This window comes from Heptranchias perlo, chromosome 7 (genome assembly GCF_035084215.1).
Source record: "Heptranchias perlo isolate sHepPer1 chromosome 7, sHepPer1.hap1, whole genome shotgun sequence".
Taxonomy (NCBI): Eukaryota; Metazoa; Chordata; class Chondrichthyes; order Hexanchiformes; family Hexanchidae; genus Heptranchias; species Heptranchias perlo.
Genome location: NC_090331.1, coordinates 67,657,853 through 67,672,569, shown reverse-complemented (window position 1 = coordinate 67,672,569; position 14,717 = coordinate 67,657,853). Strand labels below are relative to the sequence as shown.

General features: G+C 42.1%; 1 protein-coding gene across 1 annotated transcript; it reads left to right on the top strand.

Annotated features, from left to right (window-relative positions):
* The first annotated feature begins 591 nt into the window (after nt 1-591).
* On the top strand, nt 592-4,163 carry LOC137323818 (uncharacterized protein C2orf66 homolog). The gene is made up of 3 exons (XM_067987779.1): nt 592-664; nt 748-888; nt 3,662-4,163. The coding sequence occupies exons 2-3, from the start codon at nt 766-768 to the stop codon at nt 3,845-3,847; spliced, it is 309 nt and encodes a 102-aa protein (XP_067843880.1). The 5' UTR covers nt 592-664; nt 748-765; the 3' UTR covers nt 3,848-4,163.
* The last annotated feature ends 10,554 nt before the right edge of the window (nt 4,164-14,717 follow it).

Genomic DNA, 14,717 nt, shown 5'->3' with positions numbered 1-14,717 from the left:
ATTTCATAGGCAAGCACGGTTACCAGTCTCACCGACAGCAATAAATGACCAATGGATCTGTTTTCGGGGCGTTGATTGAGAGGTAAATTATGCTGTTTTAAACATGGTGGCATGGGATCTTTTATCTCCATCGAGACACGGTCTCCATTTAATGTCTTATCTAAAAGGCAATACCTCCACAAATCAGATTCTCGCTGTACTGTACTTAAGAGTCAGCCTGGATTATGTAATCATGTCCTGCAATGGTACTTGACCCGCGATTTTTTGATCCAGAGGTGAGAGTGCTACCGTTGGGTCAAGCTGATGCTCGTGTAAGTAGGCTGTAAAAATTGCCACGGCTTGGAAATAACTATTAAAATTGAGTATTAAATTTCAGGTTCTGGAATCTCCTATCTGGTTTAATGTAGTTGAAGGATCATATTTTCGTATGCAGACATGTAACTATTTCAGTCTTGAATGAAATTAGGGTTAGTTTATTCCCTGGAGTTTCTTATCAGACCTATTGAAATATCATTACTCTGGTACACTCTGCTAACGTCACTAACACCCACACAAACCGCCACAGCTATAAAATAGAATTAGCTGCAATACAGTCAGAGGCATTTCCAAGCTGCACAGCAGAGTAGCGCTAACTCAAGTTCCCTCTTGGGTCTCAAGACAATCTGTGAGTATGAAGATCTACCTGCTTCATATTCACCCGTTTTATTTGAAGTTTGTATGATATAACCCTTCTGATTTTCTTTCCAGTAAAATCCAAGCTCTATCATGCTGAAAGTGCAGGTTTTTACTTTCTGTCTAACTCTCACCCTCGTGACTTTGGTCCACACAATTCCCCTGGAGTCTAAAGATGCTTGGAAATCTTTGGAAAACCCGAGAAACAGGGAGCTGGTAAGAGTTCTAACAACCTAAATCTGCTTCTCGTTTCCGCAATCTGCCCGGTAAAATGCATGTGTAGGACCAAGTGTCATCAACTAAGTAATGTTAGTTTACTATCTTGTACATATTTGGACTGATTCACTGTGGTTTATTTTTGGGGATTAAAACAACTTTTCTGTTAGGAAGGCTAGGGATGTATTCACATATCGTCCGGCAGAAATATTTTACCGCCCTTAAAATTGTCAAATTATTATTAGGATTAGATTAATTTTTGTTTGCTGAATTGGAATTTTTAATAAGGTCTGTCTGTACCTGTATTATGGAAGAAAGAAACGGCTACAGCTTTTATCAGAGGGAAGATATTTCTGTTATACAATTCTGTGACCGTTTAATTTTTACTTACCATCCACCAAATCTTGAGTTCCTATCTATTAAGGTGATAATCAGTTGATATGCTGTATGTATTAGAATCATGCAAATACTGTGTACACGTAGCCCTGATATAAGGACATCCCTTCTGGATAAGAACATATCCTTTTTTGAGGAGGTAACAAGGAGGGTCGATGATGTAGTGTACATGGATTTTAGCAAGGCTTTTGACAAGGTCCCAGATGGCAGACTGGTCAAAAAAGTAAAAGCCCATGCGATCCAAGGGAAAGTGGCTAGTTGGATCCAAAATTGGCTCAGTGGCAGGAAAGAAAGGGTAATGGTTGACAGGTGTTTTTGCGACTGGAAGGCTGTTTCCAGTGGGGTCCCACAAGGCTCAGTACTAGGTCCTTTGCTTTTTGTGGTATATATTAATGATTTGGACTTGAATGTGGGGGGTTAGATTAAGAAGTTTGCAGATGATACAATTGGCTGTGTGGTTGATCATGAGGTGGAAAGCTGTAGATTGCAGGAAGATATTAATGGACTGGTCAGGTGGGCAGAAAAGTGGCAAATGGAATTCAGTCCAGAGAAGTATGAGGTAATGCTTTTGGGGAGGGCAAATAAAGCAAGGGCGTACACAATAAAGGGGAGGATACTGAGAGGAGCAGAGGAACAAAGGGACCTTGGAGTGCATGTCCACAGATCCCTGAAGGTAGCAGGACAGGTAGATAAGATGGTTAAAAAGGCATATGGGATACTTTCCTTTATTATCTGAGGCATAGAATATAAGAGCAGCGAGGTTATGCTAGAACTGTATAAAACACTGGTTAGGCCACAGCTTGAGTACCGCATACAGTTCTGGTCACCACATTACAGAAAAGATGTGATTGCACTAAAGAGGGTACAGAGGAGATTTACGGGGATGTTGCCAGGGCTGGAGAATTTTAGCTATGAGAAAAGATTGGATAGGCTGGAGTGGTTTTCTTTGGAACAAAGGAGGCTGAGGGGAGATTTAATTGAGGTATATAAAATTATGACGGGGCTAGATAGAGTGGATAGGGAGGACCTATTTCCCTTAGCAGAGGGGTCAATGACCAGGGGGCATAGATTTAAAGTAATTGGTAGAAGGAATAGAGGGGAGCTGAGGAGAAATGTTTTCACCCAGAGGGTGGTGGGGGTCTGGAACTCACTGCCTGAAAGGGTGGTAGAGGCAGAAACCCTCAACTCATTTAAAAAGTATTTGGATAAGCACTTGAAGTGCCATAACCTACAGGGCTACGGACCAAGTACTGGAAAGTGGGATTAAGCTGGATAGCTCTTTTTCGGCTGGCACGGACATGATGGGCCAAATGGCCTCCTTCTGTGCTGTAATTTTCTATGATTCTATAAGAACATAAGAAATAGGAGCAGGAGTAGGCCATAAGGCCCCTCGAGCCTGCTCCACCATTCAATAAGATCATGGCTGGTCTTCAACCTCAACTCCAATTTCCAGCCCCATCCCTTGATTCCCGTAGTGTCCAAAAATTTATGGATCTCAGACTTGAATATAATCAATGATTGAACATCCACAGTCCTGTGGGGTAGAGAATTCCAAAGATTCACAACCCTCTGAGTGAAGACATTTTTCCTCATCTCGGTCCTAAATGTCCGACCCCTTATCTCGAGAATATGACCCCTAGTTCCAGACTCTCCAGCCAAGAGAAACAGCCTCTCAGCATCTACCCTGTCAAGCCCTCTAAGAATTTTGTACCTTTCAATGAGATCACCTCTCATTCTTCTAAACTCTAGAGAGTATAGGCCCATTCTACTCAATCTCTCCTCAAAAGACAACCCTCTCACCCCAGGAATCAATCTGGTGAATCTTCATTGCACCCCCTCTAAGGCAAGTATTTCCTTTCTTAGGTAAATACTTATTGACTTACCCTTGGCTCTCCTCCTTGTCTTGTGATTTATAAAAAGTGTAATCAAGTCTCAGTTATCTGCCCTGTTATATTCATGATGTGGAGATGCCGGTGATGGACTGGGGTGGACAAATGTAAGGAATCTTACAACTGTTGGACTATAACCTGGTGTTGTAAGATTCCTTACATCTGTTATATTAAGGTCTGGATGTATGCAGGCAATTGCAGGACGGGAATTCGTCATCTAATAATAAAATTAAAGCATTGCAAACTTATTTCTCACAGGACACTTGTTGAAGGTGCTCCATTTCATTGCGTTTCATCCTTTGACGTCGTGCTCGAGACAGTTTGTATTTAGATAAGTTTGATTTGTCCGAATTTAATAGACCATTCGATCATTATTTCCTGGAGTAATATTTGCAGTTAGATCAGACAGTGAATAATAAAACATCTTGCAAACGAACGGATAAGTTAATCATCTTAAACTGGAGCTTTGGTTCTTTTTCTCTCTGTAGTTTTTCCGTACACTTCAGGCTTATTTTTCTGGGAGAGGTGTTGATGTTGGAAAGTTCTCCAAGTCTTTCAGGATGGACAACAGGAGACCATTGGTCGCAGCCTCTCTTTACCCGGACCACATCTCCTCTGCCTTTTCAGACTATGAAGGACAGAAAGATTCCTTTGCAGCGTTCTTGAAAGGATGACTATAATGATATCTAATAACATCATCTGATTATCTCAGCAGTAGCCTAGAATTAATTACTAATCAACTCAATAAAGTCACGATCTCCTTAACGTTACGCTCACAGTCTCCTGTTTGCGTCGTCTTTTTCTTTTGTTTCAATTTTGTTTCTTTAAATTACCATACGCATTTCATGTAGTACTTAATGGTCCTTACCTACTAAGAATTCAATTCGAGACGTTACTTTCTGTATGTTTAGATGGTATTTTGCTTTGATTTATGTCCCTTTATTTTACTACAAGCGGTCAGATTTTTATTTGTCTAGCTGTAAATAAATGTTAAGCAAGTGTAAATAAATATGTAAAATCATGTCAAGTTCGTCCTTGTTCTTTCTTGATCTCTCGTGTTTCTCTGCGCTGCATTATGCTGATTTTTTTTGAGGGAAACAAAATTGAAGATAATAGCTTGGTGGGGAATTTAGTGATGATATCAATAAATATTGAGAGATCAGACTGTGTCAGCTTAGAACAGGTTCAAACCGTTAAAGGTAAAGTTAGGACCGATATCAGAAAGAGTCTTCACACAAAAAATGATCAACATACCAGAAGTGACTAGATGGAGTAATGGAGGTGAAATCCCTAGAAACATTTATGAACCAATTAGATGCTCAAAAAGTGGTTGTGGAGGGGGGGGTGGGGGTGCTTTATAGAATCATAGAATCTTACAGCACAGACGGAGTCCATTCGGCCGTTCGTGCCTGTGCCGGTTCTTTGAAAGAGCTGTCCAATTTTGTCCCATACCCCAGCTTTTTCCCCATAACCCTGCAAATTAGTCCTCTTCAAATACATGTCCAATTGCCTTTTGAAAGTTCCTGTGGTATCTGCTTCCACTACCTTTTCAGGAAGTGCATTCCAGATCTTAACAACCCTCTCATAGAATTATGGAATTGTTTCAACATGGAAGGAGGCCATTCGGCCCATCGAGTCCATGCTGGTTCCAAGCAAGAACAATCCAGCTAGTCCCACTCCCCCACCATATCCCCGTAGCCCTGCAATTTTTTTCCTTTTAAGTACTTATCCAGTTCCTTTTTGAAAGCCATGATTGAATCTGCCTCCACCACCCCCCAACCCGGCAGTGCATTCCAGATCCTAACCACTTGCTGCGTAAAAAAGTTTCTCCTCATGTCACCCTTGGTTCTTTTGCCAATTACCTTAAAATTCACCTGTGTGTGAAAACATTTCTCCTTATTTTCCCTCTCGTTCTTTTGCCAATCATTTTAAATCTATGACCTTTGGTTAGTGACCCACTTGCCAGAGAAAACAGTTTCTCCCTACTTGCTTTATTAAAACCCCTCAGAATTTTGAATACCTCTATTAGATCTCCCCTTAACCCTCTCTGCTCTAAGGAGAACAATCCCAGCTTCTCCAATCTTGCCACACAACTGAAGTCCCTCATCCTGTTAAACCTCTTCTGTACCCTCTCCATTGCCTTGATGCATGAATTTAGATGGGCCAAATGGCTTTCCTCATTGATAACTATTTTATGATCTTGTGATCTGTAATAAAGTGAATTGAAATAGGTACTTGAATTTGTTTGGGGTGAAAAGAACCCGTTGTCTTGGTACTATAATTCATTGTTTTATTTCTAAATAAATCCCATTAACATAAACTGCCAGCTTTTTCCAGGTTAGAGTGGGGTGCAATGGTTTATGATGTTTTATGTATATGGAACTGATTCCATATCACCAATTGGCATCAAAATTATCTGTGCTGGTTGTGGTCCATCATCTGTTCCATTCAGCCATTTCCTCCTTCAATTCTTTTCTTCTTCACTTCGATACATGGATAGATAGGTTGGCAATTTACTCGAATGCCTCCACGGAAGCTACACTGCAATTGACTAGTGGTAAATGCAAGAGAATGGCCGAAGGAATGAGCCTCCTTCCTATATTCCTCCCTCACTGGGGGGATGGATTCAGCCTTCATTTGGTGCACCTCCACAGTGGCATGGCTGAGACTAGTGCCTCACCATGGTGTGGTGTATTGAGGCTCCAACATTCTGCACTCCCAGAAACAGAATCACAATACTTGAATCGGAAACCTTTCTTGGTTGCAGTATTGTATCATGATTATGAACACCATGGTTTCCTTGCTGGCATCAAAAGGCACGTTGGAAATAGTAAGCTTGACATTCTTGTGGGCATATGGGACTTAAAGGTGGTCATGTAAAGATGTTGTGAAATGAATATTGCATTTTTTTAAACATCAGACTGTTCCTTTTATCAATGAATAAAGTGGTTGGTTTCATGGCCTTAATTATTTATCCAGGTTACTATGAAATCTGCTTCCACCATCCTTTCAGGCTGTTCATGCGAGATCATAACAACTCACTGCATAAAAAAAATTATCCTCATCTCCCCTCTGGCTCTTTTGCCAATTATCTTAAATCTTGGTCCCTCCTGCCTTTGGAAATGGTTTCTCTTTATTTGCTGTATCAAATATAATTTTGAACACCTCTATTAAATCTATTAAATAAAATAATGGGGCATCCAAAACTGCGCACAGCACTTTAACTGTGGCCCAACCAATGTTTTGTACAAATTTATCATTACTTCTTTACCCTTGTATTCTATCCCATTTATAAAACCCAAATGCTGTTGGCCTTATTGTGGCTTTCTTTACCTGTACTTGCACTTTCAGGGAATTTTGTATTTGTACCCCTAGGTGTCTCTGTTTATCCACACCCTTCAACTTCTTTCCATTCCTTGTTTTTTCCTTCCAAAACATATTATCCCACCATTCAAATTGCATCTGCCCATTATGCTAACCTGTCTATCCTCCAGGAGCCTTTTGCAGTCCTCCTCAATGTTTTGCATACCCCATACTTATGTGTCATCTCCAAATTTTGAGATTTTGTTCCTTAAGCCCAAGTCCAGTCCATATACACCAACAACAAAAGTGGCCCCAGCACTGACCCCTGTGGTACATCACTTCCAAATCTTCTCCAGTCCAAGCTACATTTTACACTTTACGCTAATTCTTTGCATTCTGTCCATCAACAAACTTTCTATCTATGCTGCTACATTTCCTCTTATTCTATATGCCTGAATTTTTCTAACAAGCCTCTTGTAAGACACATTATGGAACATCTGTAAATCCACATACAGTGCATTTACTGCATTGTATTCTTTTGTGAAAAACTTGATACACTCAACCAACAAACCATTTCTCTGGAGACATGTGATTTGTATTTATATCTCTGCAGATTGTTTGTGTAAACTTCAGTTCTATTGTGCAAATTATGTCTAGTTTCTACATTTGCACAATGTATTTAATTGTATACTAATGACTCTCCTATGGCCTTGCTCATGGTTAGTCTGAGGAAATGGTATCTCGTTTAGTTATGTTTGTTCTAACAGGCTGAGAGGGCTCTCTGGAGCAAATAAAAATAACAAGCATTGCCATTAAAATGTTACCCATTGATTTCAATGTGTTGAGGATGTGACAATATTAATATAAGGATTTTAATAAATACTGGTCAATCTCCCATGGCATTGTTACTGTTGGTTGGAGGAAATTGTGTTTTTTAGTTGTGTATGTTGCAACAGTGCAAGAGAAATGATAATGCCACCTCTGGAACAAGCAAGAGTAACAACACTTCTTCTAATATTGTGGTTTTTTACAGGCAGAAGTGCTGCCTCTGGAGGAAATAAGAATCATAAGCATTACCGACTACAGTTTTATTCATTGATACCTGTGACCTGGGAGTGTTACAGCATTATCTATTGATTTCATATTTAATTGCGTGTTAGAATCATAAGGATTTTAATATATGCTCGTTGATTTCCTATGGAATTGCACCTCAGAAGTCAAGGTCAAGTCTAGTCCTCAGGTGTAGTGGGATGTGAGAGAGGGAGATAATTGGACCAGGATGCACAAGTGTAATTCAGTTTCATTTTAAAGTCAGAAATTCTGTCCTTATTTTGACATAATACTTTGATTTGATATTATGTGTCGTTAAATATAAAAACTGACTGGAAGCAGAGAAGTAGAGTTGCTTGCAGCACAGGGGTTTCTCTGCAGTACAGGCTGAGGAGCTGTGAGATGCTACAGTGCCACCACTGGTGGGAGGATGTGATTACAATGTGTGAAGTTTACATAGGCAGTTTCCATTGTCACTGTGGACAATGAAAATTATCCTGAAAAAATGACACAAGGGGCCCGATATTAGGAGGGCGGCGGGTTCGCAGCGGGGGGGTCAACTGGGTGTGTGGGTAATGCGCCCAGTGAAATCGGGGTGCTCCACATGCAATCGCAGGCTAATTGCAGCCGCTTACCTGTGCTTCCAGGTTTCACGCTGGAAAGCTGCGCAGCGGGCGGTCTGCGCATGCACAGCATTGGCTGTCAGCTGGAGGAGCCCTATTTAAAGGGGCAGTCCTCCACTGACTGATGCTGCAGGAAATAGGAAAAATTACAGCATGGAGCAGCCCAGGGAGAAGGCTGCTCCCAGGTTTAATGATGCCTCACTCTAGGTATTATTGGATGGGGTGAGGAGGAGGGGGAGGAGAGAGATCTATCTCATACTCACCCTATCATGCATCTCTTTCACGGTCAGCCTCACCCAACCTGCCACTACCTGTGCTGCAGCCACAGGGCATGCATCACATATGTGCAGTAGGAAGCGTAAGGCAAACGTGTTGTGAGCATAAAGGGGATGCACAAGGGTGTTTGAGGGTTTGTCATGATTTTTACTTATATTTAATTTCTGATGTCACACTACTGCCACGTCTTTGTGAATCTTGTCTGGTTTGTGCAATAATGCCCTTTCCTGAGGATCACTATGAAGACCCACAACTGATGCCACCCATTGTGTCACTGCAGAATGGATGTAGGTGTATTTGCAGGTCTCTTTTGTGCAGGTGACTGAGAGACGTCGGCGATGTCCCCGGTGGCACCCTGGAAGGATGTGGAGGAGAAGTTGTTGAGGGCAGTGGTGATTTTGACAGCGACAGGTAAGAAGATGGTGCTCGGGCCAGCCGGGAGCAGCTTGGCATGAAGGAGGCTGCAGATGTCCTCGACTACACGTCGAGTGACTCTGAGCCTCCGTGTGCACTGCTGCTCAGAGAGGTCCAGGAAGCTGAGCCTCGGTCTGTAGACCCCGTGGCGAGGGTAGTGCCTTCTGCGAAGCATCTCTCTCTGTGGTTGCCCTCCCTCCTGCTGAGCAGGTGGATGTGTCACAGCACTGTGTTGTGGGGCAGAGGTGGACGGCGATGCTGTTCGTCCTCCGAGGAGGTCATGACTGCAGCTACGGTGGCTCCCATCTGGAAGATGTACGTTTGAGGGGGTCCGCAAGGTAGGTACATGTGTCTGGACACCGAGGTAAGTGTGCAAGTTGGTGAATTTTATTGTTAGGGGGAGGATGGTGGAGGCCAAACTTTGTCCAAAGTGACAGAGTGGCCTCCTGCAATGGTAAACAATTTTACAACACCAAGTTATAGTCCAACAATTTTTATTTGAAATCTACAAGCTTTCGGAGGCTTCCTCCTTCCTCCAGACCCTCACTCCTGCAATGAGTGAGGGTCTCCCCCCCCACCCCCCCCACCCCCCCCACCCCCCCCACAACCTGCAGCTGCCACTGGCTGATGGCTGCAACACGTCCATTCCAACTGGGAGTGTTTCCCCCAGTACGGGAAACAGTCCCAGTTGTTTGGAAAATCCCACCCCTCTTAAAGTATCATGTTAATCAGGTCTCTAATGACCTGAAGTACCGAAATAATTACCTTAAGTGGCATCCCACGGCTTTAATTGCCGGCGGGAGTCCCACATGCGGGGGCTGCGTGCGCATGTCAGCGCATCACTGGGGATCCCGGAAGTGGGCGGGTTGGAGCCGGGCTCCAGACCCGCCCCGGGAATCCCCGATTTTCACAGCCCCCCCCCCCCCGCCACGAACGCACCCGCTCGGGGGTGCGAAAATCGAGCCCAAGAAATCTGTGCAGAAGTATGATTTTTAATATACAGATAGATGCAGGCAGTACAGTATTATTAGGCTTGTCTGAAAACTACATTTCAAAGAAATCCAATGGTTATGGGACCTAATAGGTTAAATACTGGAATTTGACACAAGGCTGAAGTTTTTTTCCAATTCTGGTACTTCATCAGATAAAAAATCCAATTTCTTCCCTGCTTGTGGGAGGTGATGTAAGACCATATGACAGACCAGTACAGCAAATTTTACAAATGGACAAAATCAACTGAGTTCACCAAGTCAGAAATCAGGACTTTTGTGGAACTACCAAGACTGGTAGTTATATTCATTGAAAGGAGTTTTCAGTAAGTATAATTGGGCCATTACAGACCTTCTCATTGTATGCATGTGTATAGATATTGTACTTTGAATATTTGCTAGATATGTCTTTCATATTGCTATCTAATTGTAAATAAATACACGGTCTTGTGGTAATACTCACCTTCTCAAAAAGAGTTTGGTAGCATAGCATGAGACTATCTTAAATCCAAGTAGGGTAATCTTATTTTTGGAGATAATTGATAATTTCTTAGATATACACCTCTGCAATGTCCAAATATAAAACAGAAATATAAAACATGGCTCCATTAATATAGCACCATTAACACAGAAAAACATCAAACGTGCGAAGATACTTCACACACATGTGAGCAGAAATGAACGCTAAGCCAAGAATGAGAGATTAAGAGAGGTGGCCCAATGGTTGGTCAAAGAGCTGGGTTTTAAGGAGGGTCTTAACAAAGGAGAGGGAGGTGGAGAGGTAGACAGATTTAAGAAGGGAATTCCAGGAAGTGGTACCTAGGTGCCTGAAGGCATGGCAGCCAATACTGATGCAAAGGGAAGAGAGGCTCCACAAGAGGGCAGAGTCAGAGGAATGAAGAGTCCTGGGCAGGAGTGAGGTTGTCGGACTGGAGGATGTTACAGAGATAGGGATGGGTGAGGCCATGAAGGGATTTACATACAAGGATGCAAAATTTAAATTTGAAACACTGGGGGACTGGGAGACAATGTAATTCAATGAGGAAAAACGTGATGGATGAATAGGGCTTGGTTTGGGATAGGATATGCGTAGCAGATATTTGGATGAGTTGAGGGTGGAGGATGGGAGGCTGACCAGGACAATATTCCATCAGGAAGAAATCAAAATTTAGAGGAATAGCACTCACGGATAGGTAAACAAAAGATTGAAGTAAACTCATAAAGGATGCACCTAAGAATGGTTAACTAAAAGGGCATAAACACAAGAGACAATAGAATATAGGGGCACATGTGATAAATCAAAAGCAAAAAGGGGTCAAATTAGAAGAGTGAGATTTAAAGGGGAACATAACAGAGAAGTAAAAGTAAGTCATGAGGTGTGCTTGCTGTAGGATGTTTATGAAAGAAAAATCCATGTTTTATTCATGGGCTAAAAGGTATGAAAATTGCCCATTAATCAATAATCTTAAAGAAAAGGTTATAGAATCATAGAATCATAGAAGTTTACAACATGGAAACAGGCCCTTCGGCCCAACATGTCCATGTCGCCCAGTTTATACCACTAAGCTAGTCCCAATTGCCTGCACTTGGCCCATATCCCTCTATACCCATCTTACCCATGTAACTGTCCAAATGCTTTTTAAAAGACAAAATTGTACCCGCCTCTACTACTGCCTCTGGCAGCTCGTTCCAGACACTCACCACCCTTTGAGTGAAAAAATTTCCCCTCTGGACCCTTTTGTATCTCTCCCCTCTCATCTTAAATCTATGCCCCCTCGTTATAGACTCCCCTACCTTTGGGAAAAGATTTTGACTATCTACCTTATCTATGCCCCTCATTATTTTATAGACTTCTATAAGATCACCCCTTAACCTCCTACTCTCCAGGGAAAAAAGTCTCAGTCTATCCAACCTCTCCCTATAAGTCAAACCATCAAGTCCCGGCAGCATCCCAGTAAATCTTTTCTGCACTCTTTCTAGTTTAATAATATCCTTTCTATAATAGGGTGACCAGAACTGTACACAGTATTCCAAGTGTGGCCTTACTAATGTCTTGTACAACTTCAATAAGACATCCCAATTCCTGTATTCAATGTTCTGACCAATGAAACCAAGCATGCTGAATGCCTTCTTCACCACCCTATCCACCTGTGACTCCACTTTCAAGGAGCTATGAACCTGTACTCCTAGATCTCTTTGTTCTATAACTCTCCCCAACGCCCTACCATTAACGGAGTAGGTCCTGAGGAAGGTACAAGAATTTACAAGAACAGACACAAGTTAGTTGATTATTGAGGGCAAATGGATAGTATTAGACTTGGTAAGTGAGTCATCACAGGTCAGTGAAAGGTCCAGGCTATCACCAGACTTTGAGAACAAACCATCAGGGACCAGAGCAAGAGCCCAAGAAAATCAGTGATATGTTCGCCAAGTTTAGGAGACGTATATGGAGGGAAGTCAAAGAATTGGTGATAGTAGATGGAATAAAGTTGATACAACTCGTAAGATAGCTTGCAAAGCTACCCAAGAGATCATATTAATGGCTAGATACCAGGAACTAACCAAAAGTGATGAAGGAAACAAAGTCTCAGAAGAAGAGGTAGCTAGAAAAAGGAAGGATAGTTTGGACTAAGAAGCAGTTTGCAAGTCACATGGAAATTGTAGTCAAAGAGGTATCTTTGCTCAGGGAAGTGGATAGCTATGTGAATCATAAAGACAATATCTATAGGATGTTGAGTTCCCCACCTGGAGCTAGAGCTCCAGGAAGTTGAGGGAAGTTCAGAAGGGATACTGAAAGGGACAGGAAGGGACTCAGTGGTGATAGCCCATGTTGGGATAAATATCATTAGGAGAAATAATACAGGTTCCTGAAAAGGTGCAAAAACAAGGTTGTCTCAAAACTCAATCATAGAGGATGCAAAGTAATGTTCTCTGGAATACTTGCAGAGTTAAGGAAAAGCAGGGAGTTCACCAAAAAAATTGAAGATGCTAATAAGTAGCTGACAACACGGTGGGAAAATAACAATGTTACTTTCAAACAGAACTGGGAACATTTTCAGGACAAAAATGACTGGAAAGCAGGTCTTTGAGAAGTGATATTTTTGTGAAGATACATAAGAAAAAGGAAACTTTTAGAAGGGGGTCAGCTTTGTGCAGAGAGGGATCAGCACTTGGAATGGACTTCCCAGATGGAGGCGAGAACCCTGGATGCATTTAGGAAATAATTGGATGCTGCAAGGGCAGAACTGTCGAATTCTTCTGGATGGATGAACTAATATGGGACAAAGGGTCATCTATAATTATTTTGTGATCGTGTCAGGAGTAAGCACTCACAGAATTGGATACAACACATAATGACATGTACACTAATTGAATCAAACAGTGAAATTGATAAACACCCACTGGGTGGATTGCAATGACTCACCTCTCGTTTTCCTCACCAATGTTTCCTTTAATTTTATATTTTTAGATATTATTCCCGACAGTGAACTGTTGCAAGCCAACTGGCCAATTAAGGCCCCATCAGTCTCATCCCAAATATCAGTAAAGTGATTGCAGCAATCATCATAATGCCTTCAAGCAGCACATACTCCCCAATAACCAATGCTCAGTTCAAGTACCGCCTGAACCACTCAGCTCCAGATCCCATTACATCCTTTCTATAGAACTGGATGCAAGAGCTGAATGCCAGAGGAGAGATGGGATTGGCTTCCTTCAACATCAAGGCAGCATTCGACCTCGTATGACACCAAAGAACTTTAACAAAGCTGAAGTCAATCGGGGTCATGGGGAAAACTTTCCAGTGGCTAGAGTCATACCTGACGCAAAGAAAGATGGTTGTGGTTGTTGGAGGCAGTCATCACAGCCCCAGGATTTTACTGCAGAAGGTACTCAGGGATGCATCCTTGGTCCAACCATCCCTCTGTCATAAGGTTGAGGCTGTTTGTTGATGATTCCACAGTATTCAGTTCCATTCACAACTCCTCCAATAATGAAGCAGCCCATGCCAGCATACGACGGGACTTGGATGATCTCCAGATTTCGGTGGATAGGTGGTACGAATGTTACCTGCCACTTAAGTGCCAGGTAATGACTATCTTGAACAAGAGAAAGCCTCAAGCGGGCATAATAGATGCCATGGCACTATTCAAAGAGAAGGGGAGATCTCTCAGTGTCCTGGCCAACATTTACCCGTCAACCAACACCTAAACCAGATGATCTGGCCATTTATTTAATTGCTGTTTGTGGGAGCTTGCTGTGTGTAAATCGGATGCTGTGTTTCCTACAACGTGACTACATTTCAAAAGTACTTAATTGGCTGTAAAGCACTTTGGGACGTCCTGAGGCTGTGAAAGGCGCTGTATAAATGCAAGTCTTTCTTTTTTTCCCCTTTCTCTCAGGACAACCAGGGATGAGCAATGAATGTTGTCTTGCGAGAATCGCCCACATCCCGAGAACAAATATATAAAAACAATCGATAGTACCAGTCTCTTCAATTATACTTAAGACTTTCCATGACCTGAGTCACAGGCTGGTAAAAATACCAAATGATTTTGCCAATTTACTTATTAAAGGCAGATTTCTGACGTTTTTAATTTGACATTTTAAGTTTATTAGTTTTGAAGAAAATGCACAATAAAGTACAACAAAAGATCACGTCAACATTTGAACTGGGTGCTGTGCACGATAAATTGTCAGATGGATGAGGAACAATCAAAAATTAATTTATAAATTTCTTTAGAGATTAACGTTTAAAAGTTCTCACATACGAACCCTGTAGCGATTAAATTTACTCGATGCAAAAACAAGATTGGATGGAACAGAGAAGGACGCCATCGCGCACTGGGAACTAAATCGCGGCCTCGAATCTCCGCCGGCCCGTTTAAGTG

What these genes read in the sequence shown, in the direction of transcription:
- LOC137323818 (XM_067987779.1), top strand. Translation starts at nt 766, where the DNA reads ATGCTGAAAGTGCAGGTTTTTACTTTCTGTCTAACTCTCACCCTCGTG. An exon ending in ACCCGAGAAACAGGGAGCTG is followed by an intron (nt 889 to 3,661) that starts GTAAGAGTTCTA and finishes TTCTCTCTGTAG; the next exon opens with TTTTTCCGTACACTTCAGGC.